Source organism: Diorhabda sublineata, chromosome 5, assembly GCF_026230105.1.
Source record: "Diorhabda sublineata isolate icDioSubl1.1 chromosome 5, icDioSubl1.1, whole genome shotgun sequence".
In the NCBI taxonomy this organism is placed as follows: Eukaryota; Metazoa; Arthropoda; class Insecta; order Coleoptera; family Chrysomelidae; genus Diorhabda; species Diorhabda sublineata.
In genome coordinates, this window is record NC_079478.1 from 34,959,858 (window position 1) to 34,971,861 (window position 12,004).

General features: G+C 34.8%; 1 protein-coding gene across 1 annotated transcript in view; it reads left to right on the top strand.

The window, feature by feature from the left end:
- Positions 1–12,004, top strand: part of LOC130444462 (netrin-1-like) — a 228,205-nt gene that overhangs the window by 207,162 nt on the left and 9,039 nt on the right. Inside the window, exon 5 of the mRNA XM_056779586.1 lies at positions 3,004–3,072. Within this exon, the coding sequence (XP_056635564.1) occupies positions 3,004–3,072 (69 nt within the window). The remainder of the gene's footprint in view (positions 1–3,003; positions 3,073–12,004) is intronic.

Sequence of the window (12,004 nt, forward strand, 5' to 3'; positions counted from 1 at the left end):
ATTCAGATAATGCGCCTGCCAATATCCTAGACACCTGCTGGTACCTATATTCCGTTGTACAAAAGTTTCATTGTCTGAGTCTCTTCCTCTGTAAAGAAATATGAGATGCAGTTGATACACCTGCCAATATCCTAGACACCTATTGGTACCTAAATTCCGTTGTACAAAAGATTCATTATCTGGGTCTCTTCCTCTTTAAATAAATATTTGATTCAGATAATGCGCCTGCCAATATCCTAGACACCTGCTGGTACCTATATTCCGTTGTACAAAAGATTCATTGTCTGAGTCTCTTCCTCTGTAAAGAAATATGAGATGCAGTTGATACACCTGCCAATATCCTAGACACCTATTGGTACCTAAATTCCGTTGTACAAAAGTTTCATTGTCTGAGTCTCTTCCTCTTTAAATAAATATTTGATTCAGATAATGCGCCTGCCAATATCCTAGACACCTGCTGGTACCTATATTCCGTTGTACAAAAGATTCATTGTCTGAGTCTCTTCCTCTGTAAAGAAATATGAGATGCAGTTGATACACCTGCCAATATCCTAGACACCTATTGGTACCTAAATTCCGTTGTACAAAAGTTTCATTGTCTGAGTCTCTTCCTCTTTAAATAAATATTTGATTCAGATAATGCGCCTGCCAATATCCTAGACACCTGCTGGTACCTATATTCCGTTGTACAAAAGTTTCATTGTCTGAGTCTCTTCCTCTGTAAAGAAATATGAGATGCAGTTGATACACCTGCCAATATCCTAGACACCTATTGGTACCTAAATTCCGTTGTACAAAAGATTCATTGTCTGGGTCTCTTCCTCTTTAAATAAATATTTGATTCAGATAATGCGCCTGCCAATATCCTAGACACCTGCTGGTACCTATATTCCGTTGTACAAAAGATTCATTGTCTGAGTCTCTTCCTCTGTAAAGAAATATGAGATGCAGTTGATACATCTGCCAATATCCTAGACACCTATTGGTACCTAAATTCCGTTGTACAAAAGATTCATTATCTGGGTCTCTTCCTCTTTAAAGAAAGATTTGATTCAGATAATGCGCCTGCCAGTATCCTAGAAACCTGCTGATTCTTAAATTTCCTTCAGCAAATGTTGACAAATATTCCGTTTTTTGGCTCTGTATTATCTGAAAGGAAATTTAATACGCCTGTCAATATCCTAGACACCTGCTGCTACCTAAATTCCGTTGTACAAAAGATTCATCGTCTGAGTCCCTTCCTCGGTAAAGAAATATGAGATGCAGATGATACGCCTGTCAATAACCTTGAAACCTGTTGGAGACTAAATTTCCTTCAAGAAATGTTGACTCATAATTCATTTTCGGGGCTTTTCGTTTCTGTAAAGAAATACGACATCCAGTTGATACACCTGCCAATATCCTAGACACCTATTGGTACCTAAATTCCGTTGTACAAAAGATTCATTATCTGGGTCTCTTCCTCTTTAAATAAATATTTGATTCAGATAATGCGCCTGCCAATATCCTAGAAGCCTGCTGATTTTTAAATTTCCTTCAGCAAATGTTGACACATATTTCGTCTTTTGGCTCTCTATCATCTGAAAGGAAAGTTGATACATCTGCCAATATCCTAGACACCTGCTGCTACCTAAATTCCGTTGTACAAAAGTTTCATTATCTGAGTCTCTTTCTCTGTAAAGAAATATGAGATGCAGATGATACGCCTGTCAATAACCTTGAAACCTGTTGGAGACTAAATTTCCTTCAAGAAATGTTGACTCATAATTCATTTTCGGGGCTTTTCGTTTCTGTAAAGAAATACGACATCCAGTTGATACACCTGCCAATATCCTAGACACCTATTGGTACCTAAATTCCGTTGTACAAAAGATTCATTATCTGGGTCTCTTCCTCTTTAAAGAAAGATTTGATTCAGATAATGCGCCTGCCAGTATCCTAGAAACCTGCTGATTCTTAAATTTCCTTCAGCAAATGTTGACAAATATTCCGTTTTTTGGCTCTGTATTATCTGAAAGGAAATTTAATACGCCTGTCAATATCCTAGACACCTGCTGCTACCTAAATTCCGTTGTACAAAAGATTCATCGTCTGAGTCCCTTCCTCGGTAAAGAAATATGAGATGCAGATGATACGCCTGTCAATATCCTTGAAACCTGTTGGAGACTAAATTTCCTTCAAGAAATGTTGACTCATAATTCATTTTCGGGGCTTTTCGTTTCTGTAAAGAAATACGACATCCAGTTGATACACCTGCCAATATCCTAGACACCTATTGGTACCTAAATTCCGTTGTACAAAAGATTCATTATCTGGGTCTCTTCCTCTTTAAAGAAAGATTTGATTCAGATAATGCGCCTGCCAGTATCCTAGAAACCTGCTGATTCTTAAATTTCCTTCAGCAAATGTTGACACATATTTCGTCTTTTAGCTTTCTATTATCTGAAAGGAAACTTGATACACCTGCAAATATCCTAGAAACCTGCTGATACTCCTTCGGCAAATATTGGTCCAAGATCCGTTGTCGGGGTCTTTACATACGCCTCCAAATATAGCTAGAACTAAATTTTTGTAAAATCTGTCCTCTAAATATCCTTCAGCAATTGTGGTAGTCTTTTATCCACCATAGCGCTTGCAGCTGAATTATATTTGATCCAGTTTCTGCTGGAAAGATCACCAATGTTCGATGTAAACCATTAACAGTGTTCTTTTCGATCTTTTTAAATGAAGAAATTTTTAGATAACACAAGTATTTATTTATTTTTGGTTGAGTCTTACTATTTATAATGTACTTCGTCTGGATAACTTTAACACCATATCACTGGAGCCTGGAGATCTTCTAAACTGTCATCTCCACCTTATATTGTTCAATCTTTATTATTTGGTAATTTTTTATTGAATTTGAGGTCATAGTGATTATTACCCTATGAGCTGGTTAAAATTTCCATCTTTTACGTATCATTTAGTTAATGGTAGTTAATGAAAGTTTTTTTGTTGTTTCAGATCAGTGCGGAAAATGCAAAGCAGCTACAAGAAGGTTAAATATGAACAAATATTGCAAAAGGGATTATGGTAAAGTATACTGCAATGAAATTTAATAGTTATTGTTAAAAACAATTTGTTACGTTTGTTTTGTACTCAAAAAAAAAGATAGCAGTACTATCATAATATGAATGCCGAAGGCAGGATATAAACTAGTAAGGACACTAAACAGGAAATGCCTCACCAGACAACGACACTTCTAAAGTCAAAGTTGAAATCACCAGCAAAGGATTGGGGCATACAAGGATTGCTATTTACGTATTTCACATACGGTAACGCTGATGTGAATATGTCAAATTTGACAATACCATAAAGTTTGACATTTTTAATGAAGAAAGTACTTAGAACGTGTTGTCAAACGAGTAGTTTCTTATTTGCTTACAGATACTTTTGGGGTCATTGAAAATCGGTTGTCAGAAAGATTTGTTCGCGTTGGATACCGCATAATTTGAAAATTGCTCGATCGTGAAGGTTCAAAAGACGGTCTATGAGATCGTGACCGACGACGAATCATTGATCTACGTATATGAAACCGAAACTAAACAATGATCGACTGTATGGGTCTTCCAAGACGAGTCAAATCCATCAAGAGTTGATTGCGAACGACATGTCGATCCCGTTCCTTTAAAGCAACGTAGAATGGTCAACGTAGCAACGTATTGGAGAGAAACAATATTTGAACCAGTAGATTATGCAACTACAAAACGATAACAAAGATATTTTAAATGTTAACAGTTTCAAACTGATATAATATATAAATATAATGAACTTTTTACTTGTTAAAACTTTTTATATCTTTCTGTTACTAAATTTACGTCCCTTTTGATGAAAAATTAGTTTTTAAAACAGGTAAAAATTGACATTACGACCTACTGCCATCACCAGAATTAATAGCTATAAAAAATGGTAGGACAAAGATATGCAAACTAGATTTTAAAACAAAAATGGAGACAATCTCAATCAAATAAGCTTAATGAAGACTGCAAACAATATAAAAATTAAAAACACAGAAGAAGAGAAGTGGAGGAAACCAGAAACTATTCTAAAAACAGTAGGGAAGAGGAAATCAAACGAAATAAAACAAATAAATATTGTGTTGTATTGAGACCAGGTGAAGAAATAATAAAAGCGAAATCAAGATCGAAATAGGTTGCAACGTCGATTTTTACCTGTTTTTTAAAACTAATTTGGTGACCTAAACGAAAACAGTATCCCCAAAAAATGATCATTTTTGTATACCCTGTATTTATTGAGAGAAATTTGAAGATAAATTTCACCACCTCATACTTAAAAAAGTATTTATTCTCTACAGTTGAAGTTGCTAGATCACCCAATCGTATACTGTTGGATTTTATAATAAATAATCTCGGAAACAAAGATACTATATGATGAATCATTGAATAATTATTAATTTCACACTCAAGACTTCCTCTTCATACTTTTGGTTATCTTTCAGTAATCGATTTTCTCCATGTGCGAAGTTATTATTCATTAGTCGCTGTCCGTGGAAAAATATAGAAAGAAAAATGAGGAAAATTCGCTTGTCATAGTGAGACACATAATTCGACCCTTCGGTAACTTATATCGCCCCTGGGAAAAATTATTTTCCTTCCAATTGTGCGGTAGCTCTGATAAATAATATTGCAACTGAAATTTCGCCACAAATTTTCACATTGTTGTTAATATTTCTAATGAAATTTCGTACAACTGACCCCTGGTGGATATCTAGTGTACCTCATACCAAACTGACTTTTCTACAGTCACCTTAACTACTAATCTAACTTATCATATCCTTTTTGCTGGTCTATTATCCCTACAGAGCGTTTCAATAAGTCTTCAAGAAACAGAAAATTAACTTTCACCACCACGAGTTAGGTTGTTGAACGTCCATTTTGGAATTAGTTCTTGTCAAAACGTTGATCAATGCCTGTCGAATACTTGTTGCAGCTTTAATCTTGTTTATTAATTTTGAAAGTTAGTAATTCGAAAGAAATCAAACCTTATGAACCCTTAAAGAGGTCGGCGGTAATATGTAGTGACGTACAGCTCATCGCGTACTTTATTAAGGCAGTGATGCAGAGCTAAAAATAAAGTTTTCTGGTTCATATCATCATTCATAAACAATGTCAAGCCCGACAGGCATTCTTGAGGTTTCGAAGCGTGCTTACATGTACCGTCGGTGCTTCTCTGAGACATGGAAGGCTGGACATTGAAGACGACTGGGATTAACAAGTTGGAGGCTTTCGAGATGTGGCTGTATGGCAGAATCCTTAAGGTGCCTTGGACGGCTAAATTGAAAAACGAATAAAAGAGAAAAACGGCATACCTAGGGCGCGTTATACTGATCGAAGGTAAAATTGAAGGAACGTAGAATCGGCAGGAAGAAAATATATTTGCTGCGAAACATCAGGCAGTGGACAGGACTACAAGATATACAATCCTTAATACAAATCGTAAGAAATTGAGATTGGTGGATAAGCATTAAAAGAAGAAGAAGGTTCATATCACCGCTAAAGGTTTCTGTTATTAACTTGCTACCTCATGCAACTCTTACGATTTCTTTATACGACCAGATATTTCTGGAACCATCCTCGTAAAAGCACGTATTTATTTTTCTGTGATAATTACAGATGATACCTACACAGGATGTTTCAATCTAGAGAGCAAACAGGAGATCGGCATCCTGTTCGATAGTCAAGTAGCCGCTAGAGCTCTAAGCTCCAATATAATGAAATACAAACTCGTTTAGGATTGCATAGAAAAATGAGCGGAGCTAGATAAGAAAAATAGAATGAACGAACCCTTCTGGAAAAGAAAGTAGATAGGAGCAAAACCAATTATTGAGGCAACCAACTGGAGCTGAGAAACTAAACCAGAGTAGATCTGCTGAATGTATCAACCTGAGTAAGAACAATCTACGAATACTAACAGGAGTTATACTACGTTATACCTAGCAGATAATGCGGCGTGCAGAGGACGAAACCTCTATCCACATTCTCTTGAAGTATTGAGCTCCAGAGCACTACATCTGGGTGCGCGTGAAATAGAAGACGAAGATCTATGACAATTAAAATCATCCTACATTCTAGAGTTTTTAAAAGGAGGGAGATTGGTGGATCAGCTGTAAACACTGGGTTCTCCAGAAAGGAGAACCCAATAGATCCTTTGGGTCGCAGTGTCAACCCAAATCCATACAAACATACAGAGGGCTCTTCATCAATGATAAATACGATCAGATATTAGTTTTGGTCTCCTCATTTTGACTTCAACTTTATTTATAACAGGTGGGCTTAAAAGTTTATAGTTTTGTCTTTATTTTATTGATAGATTTTCATTTTATTATTCAATATAGTTGCCTTAGAGGACGACATTTATTATAAAGTTACCTCTTGATGTCATAAACGTACAATCAGACGTCTCGTTATCATTTTAATTGGTTTTTTAACAATTTTCTGACAAGTTAAGCAATAACTTTCAATCCAGAACCGAATCCAATTAATCTTGTGTTTGCGTTACTTTCCTCTCGATTCGATCCTCAAGTATACACGGCACGTATGTATTTTATTAGCAACACAAATTGGTTTGTACTTTGTCGGTGGTAAGTATTTAACGGGATTCTGCTTATATACCAAGAATACTAATGTCACGATGCCAAATGTAGCAATTCCAGACTCAGCGGAAAATATATTTCTCTAGGGTAATGAAAGATACGGTAGAAAATTGAATTACGATCTTTAACACGATAGAAAAATGCCGTTGGAATGTTTTAAAGAAATATGAGAGTTGATATTTATGATAAGATATACAAGTCGAATTCAACAAGAGCTTATCGAGACATTTTTATATCGTTGACGTTCGTCCAAAATGTCATAAGTTCAAATTTTGTTTATTGCGTCATAAGCTTTGGTTTTACTATCCCCAACATGTCAAAATGACAGTCTGTCTATTCGGCCGTTCTATCCGGCAGATTTCTTCAATATTTTACGAAATTTCTCACAAAAAATATGAGTTATTATTAGCACTGAAGCAGTATCTTCTCACAGGAAGCACTATGCGATCCCATTAAGGCTACCATTATACTAGGATGCTAGCATCCCACGTTGAGTCGAATTTGTGTTGGGACGCTGGCATCCCGGACTGCTATTGTTCATACATATCTTTCAATACGTTTCGACTCTTCCTCTTTCTTTTTCTTCTTTAATTCTAGTTCTTTTTGTTTGGTTTTAGGCCCACTTTTGTTTTCCTCCGGTTCCGGTTCTTCCAGAGACGAGCCTTCCGAAGGAGCATTTCCTATGTCACCCACAATACTTTCACTCACTTCATCAAACATTTCACTTTCCATCGCAAAACACACTAAAGATATACTGTACTAGAGACGACACGTGCAGTGCACACAGCAGACTCAGGCCCTCACGTGATCAAACTGCGTGCGCGCGCTTATGTCAAATAGAGCGCCTGCTCGAATGCTAGCAGCCTAGTATAATGCGCCGCATTTGAACCATTGCTCCACAACCGATTTTGTGCATCCCGGGATGCATAAAATCGAGCCTCCGGGTGGCTGTTTTAGCATTCGATGCTGGCATCCCTAGTCTAATCGCTCCCATTTGAAATAATGTCCCGCTAACCTCCCAGATGCCAGCATCCCGGATGCTAGCATCCTAGTATAATGGTAACCTAAACCCATTGGCCAAATAACCTCAAATGACTTGAATTAACGTGAATCGACATCAATCCACGTCAACTTAGCAATCGAAGGAACTTTAAAAATCATTTACAAATGACCTCCGTGGGGTAAACAATAAACAAATGTTTTGGCCGTAATTTCTGTGTGATTTGTGAACTTATTTATTGAATTATATTATTAAATGGTTTCTGAAGAATTAGCTACTTACAGAAATTCGGAATTTCCATCCGAAAACATGGATTTGTGTTATGCTTAGTATAGGTAAGTGGTAAATATAGTTTGGAAAGCAACTGGTGGAAAATGAGTAAGATTCTGACTAAAGCTCTATTCATCTAATGAGACTCTACTTAAAACTTGTCCTTGTCACTTTCGGATGTTTTATAAACTTGAACCCAACAGTGGAAATTAATTTCTCAAGCGTACTTACAGACTGACTAAAAAAAATCAAAATTATGCTGTTTTTATTGTAACAGTTTCGGTTTCTAAACATAGAATGACTTTTATCGAGTTCATTTGTAACTTCGAGGTTATGTTTCATTTCATTAATCAATTATTATGGGAAATAGAGAAATAAAGGGAACAGAATTATTAAATAAATGAAATTATTGATATATTTCATGTTTTATAATATTTTTGTTAATATTTACTAATTGCTAACGGTATAATCTCTCGTCTTGAGGGTGCGACGACGTTGTTACTTGTTTTTGACTGCACGGCGCTACATATAGTTTCATTGTATTAATTCGCTAAATTACATTTAAAAAGTATCTGTGGAGGTTTCTCCACATGACAAAACAAAAAATAATACAAAAAATCTTTCGCTGCCGGAAAAAATCCAAGAAAAGTCGATTGTTTACCCCACGGCCGACATTTTGACGTAAATCAGCTGTTTTCCTAAATTGCGATCAACGTCAAATGAGAATAAACGTCAATTTATGTCATTCGAGGTTATGTTTCATTTCATTAATCAATTATTATGGGAAATAGAGAAATAAAGGGAACAGAATTATTAAATAAATGAAATTATTGATATATTTCATGTTTTATAATATTTTTGTTAATATTTACTAATTGCTAACGGTATAATCTCTCGTCTTGAGGGTGCGACGACGTTGTTACTTGTTTTTGACTGCACGGCGCTACATATAGTTTCATTGTATTAATTCGCTAAATTACATTTAAAAAGTATCTGTGGAGGTTTCTCCACATGACAAAACAAAAAATAATACAAAAAATCTTTCGCTGCCGGAAAATATCCAAGAAAAGTCGATTGTTTACCCCACGGCCGACATTTTACAGTAAATCAGCTGTTTTCCTAAATTGCGATCTACGTCAAATGAGAATAAACGTCAATTTATGTCATTTGAGGTTATGTTTCATTTCATTAATCAATTATTATGGGAAATAGAGAAATAAAGGGAACAGAATTATTAAATAAATGAAATTATTGATATATTTCATGTTTTATAATATTTTTGTTAATATTTACTAATTGCTAACGGTATAATCTCTCGTCTTGAGGGTGCGACGACGTTGTTACTTGTTTTTGACTGCACGGCGCTACATATAGTTTCATTGTATTAATTCGCTAAATTACATTTAAAAAGTATCTGTGGAGGTTTCTCCACATGACAAAACAAAAAATAATACAAAAAATCTTTCGCTGCCAGAAAATATCCAAGAAAAGTCGATTGTTTACCCCACGGCCGACATTTTACAGTAAATCAGCTGTTTTCCTAAATTGCGATCTACGTCAAATGAGAATAAACGTCAATTTATGTCATTTGAGGTTATGTTTCATTTCATTAATCAATTATTATGGGAAATAGAGAAATAAAGGGAACAGAATTATTAAATAAATGAAATTATTGATATATTTCATGTTTTATAATATTTTTGTTAATATTTACTAATTGCTAACGGTATAATCTCTCGTCTTGAGGGTGCGACGACGTTGTTACTTGTTTTTGACTGCACGGCGCTACATATAGTTTCATTGTATTAATTCGCTAAATTACATTTAAAAAGTATCTGTGGAGGTTTCTCCACATGACAAAACAAAAAATAATACAAAAAATCTTTCGCTGCCGGAAAATATCCAAGAAAAGTCGATTGTTTACCCCACGGCCGACATTTTACAGTAAATCAGCTGTTTTCCTAAATTGCGATCTACGTCAAATGAGAATAAACGTCAATTTATGTCATTTGAGGTTATGTTTCATTTCATTAATCAATTATTATGGGAAATAGAGAAATAAAGGGAACAGAATTATTAAATAAATGAAATTATTGATATATTTCATGTTTTATAATATTTTTGTTAATATTTACTAATTGCTAACGGTATAATCTCTCGTCTTGAGGGTGCGACGACGTTGTTACTTGTTTTTGACTGCACGGCGCTACATATAGTTTCATTGTATTAATTCGCTAAATTACATTTAAAAAGTATCTGTGGAGGTTTCTCCACATGACAAAACAAAAAATAATACGAAAAATCTTTCGCTGCCAGAAAATATCCAAGAAAAGTCGATTGTTTACCCCACGGCCGACATTTTACAGTAAATCAGCTGTTTTCCTAAATTGCGATCTACGTCAAATGAGAATAAACGTCAATTTATGTCATTTGAGGTTATGTTTCATTTCATTAATCAATTATTATGGGAAATAGAGAAATAAAGGGAACAGAATTATTAAATAAATGAAATTATTGATATATTTCATGTTTTATAATATTTTTGTTAATATTTCCTAATTGCTAACGGTATAATCTCTCGTCTTGAGGGTGCGACGACGTTTTTACTTGTTTTTGACTGCACGAACTTTATGCCTAGACTTGTTATCAAATAATCAAAGTCACTCAGCTTATGCCCTTTTTAAGTTATACTCAAACCCTTCATTTCCGATGTTTCTTATCTTGATTTCTAATTGAGCTAAGTTGTTCGTTGTACCATATCTAGTGACCTAATCACCCTTAAACCATGGTAGAGTTCTAATCTTTTTTGTCTCAACGTTTCAAAAACCAAAATTTTATTATATAAAAATACTAAATGTTATCAATTACAATCTTAAACTGTTTTTTCGTCTAACTTGTATCTAAAGATATGTTTTTGACAGGATAATGCCCCGCAGGGTTGCCAAATCAAAACCAAACTCAATTTATATCCTTTTTTTGGGTACTCCAACTGAAAATAAGAAAATCATCGGAAACAGTGGAAAAAGTAAACATTCAGAAATTTCAGAAAACATAAACCGTTTGAAATTTTGTGCTCTATATCCAAAACAAATGAGCGGAAAATGAACAATGAGTAATAAATTTTTCTTTCCTAATAAAACACGTTGGCTCTTTGTGTTTATACCCGCGTTTCGCTTCACGAGAGATGAAAACTGATAATGGAAAATTAATGGGAAGTGTCTTGCCAACTATCGGAAGAGAGATCAGTCTGCGCCCGTAAAAAGGTGATGCGATTTGCCTCTTATCGGGAAATCAGGAGCATCGTCCCGAATTTTCGCGATTAAAAGTGGCTTTTGTATTCCAGAAAATCCCGGAAATTTATGCGTTCCAATAAAAGGGGATAAATACTCTTATGTATATCTAAGACGTGAGATAATAGAACGAGAAAAATTATGAAAAAACCCATCGGAATAAATTCATTTTGTAGATAATTTTTAAAAAACAAAAAATTGAAGTATTCGTGTTAGATGGTAAGGGTGTGGGGACGCAAAATCCTTACATTTTCAGACAGCTTGGCGCAAGTTAAGTAGGCGGTGACTGAGGATGTTATTAATAAAGTAGAAACATCACGTCTATGCTAGAAGTTTAGTTTCAAGTATGGAAAATCTAAAAGGAAGAGAATGATAGCCAAAAAGATATGTAAAAATAAATTACTAAGAAGAGGAATAGCTAGACAAACATTTTGCGATATCTGAGAGAGAAGATTTGGTTAAAGCGACTCACGGAAAACTAGGAATCAGTTTACAACAATAGAACAGAAAATTCTATATTCTAAAGCAGGGGATTCCAAACTTTGAAGCCTTCAGGTCAGAATAATTTTTTCGATAATGTTCCAAGGGCCAAAACAATTTTAATTTTTCTTCTTTTCATGAGAGTCTTCCTCTGGTACAATTTGAGAATTCGCATAAATTTGCCATTGGGTTGTTTTCTGTTTTTGGTACTACGTACCTGTGTGAGAAATCGTTTTCCAAGATTAAGTACACAAAGAATGATTACAAATCTAAATTGACCGATTAGCATCTCAAATTTCTCATAATAATTGG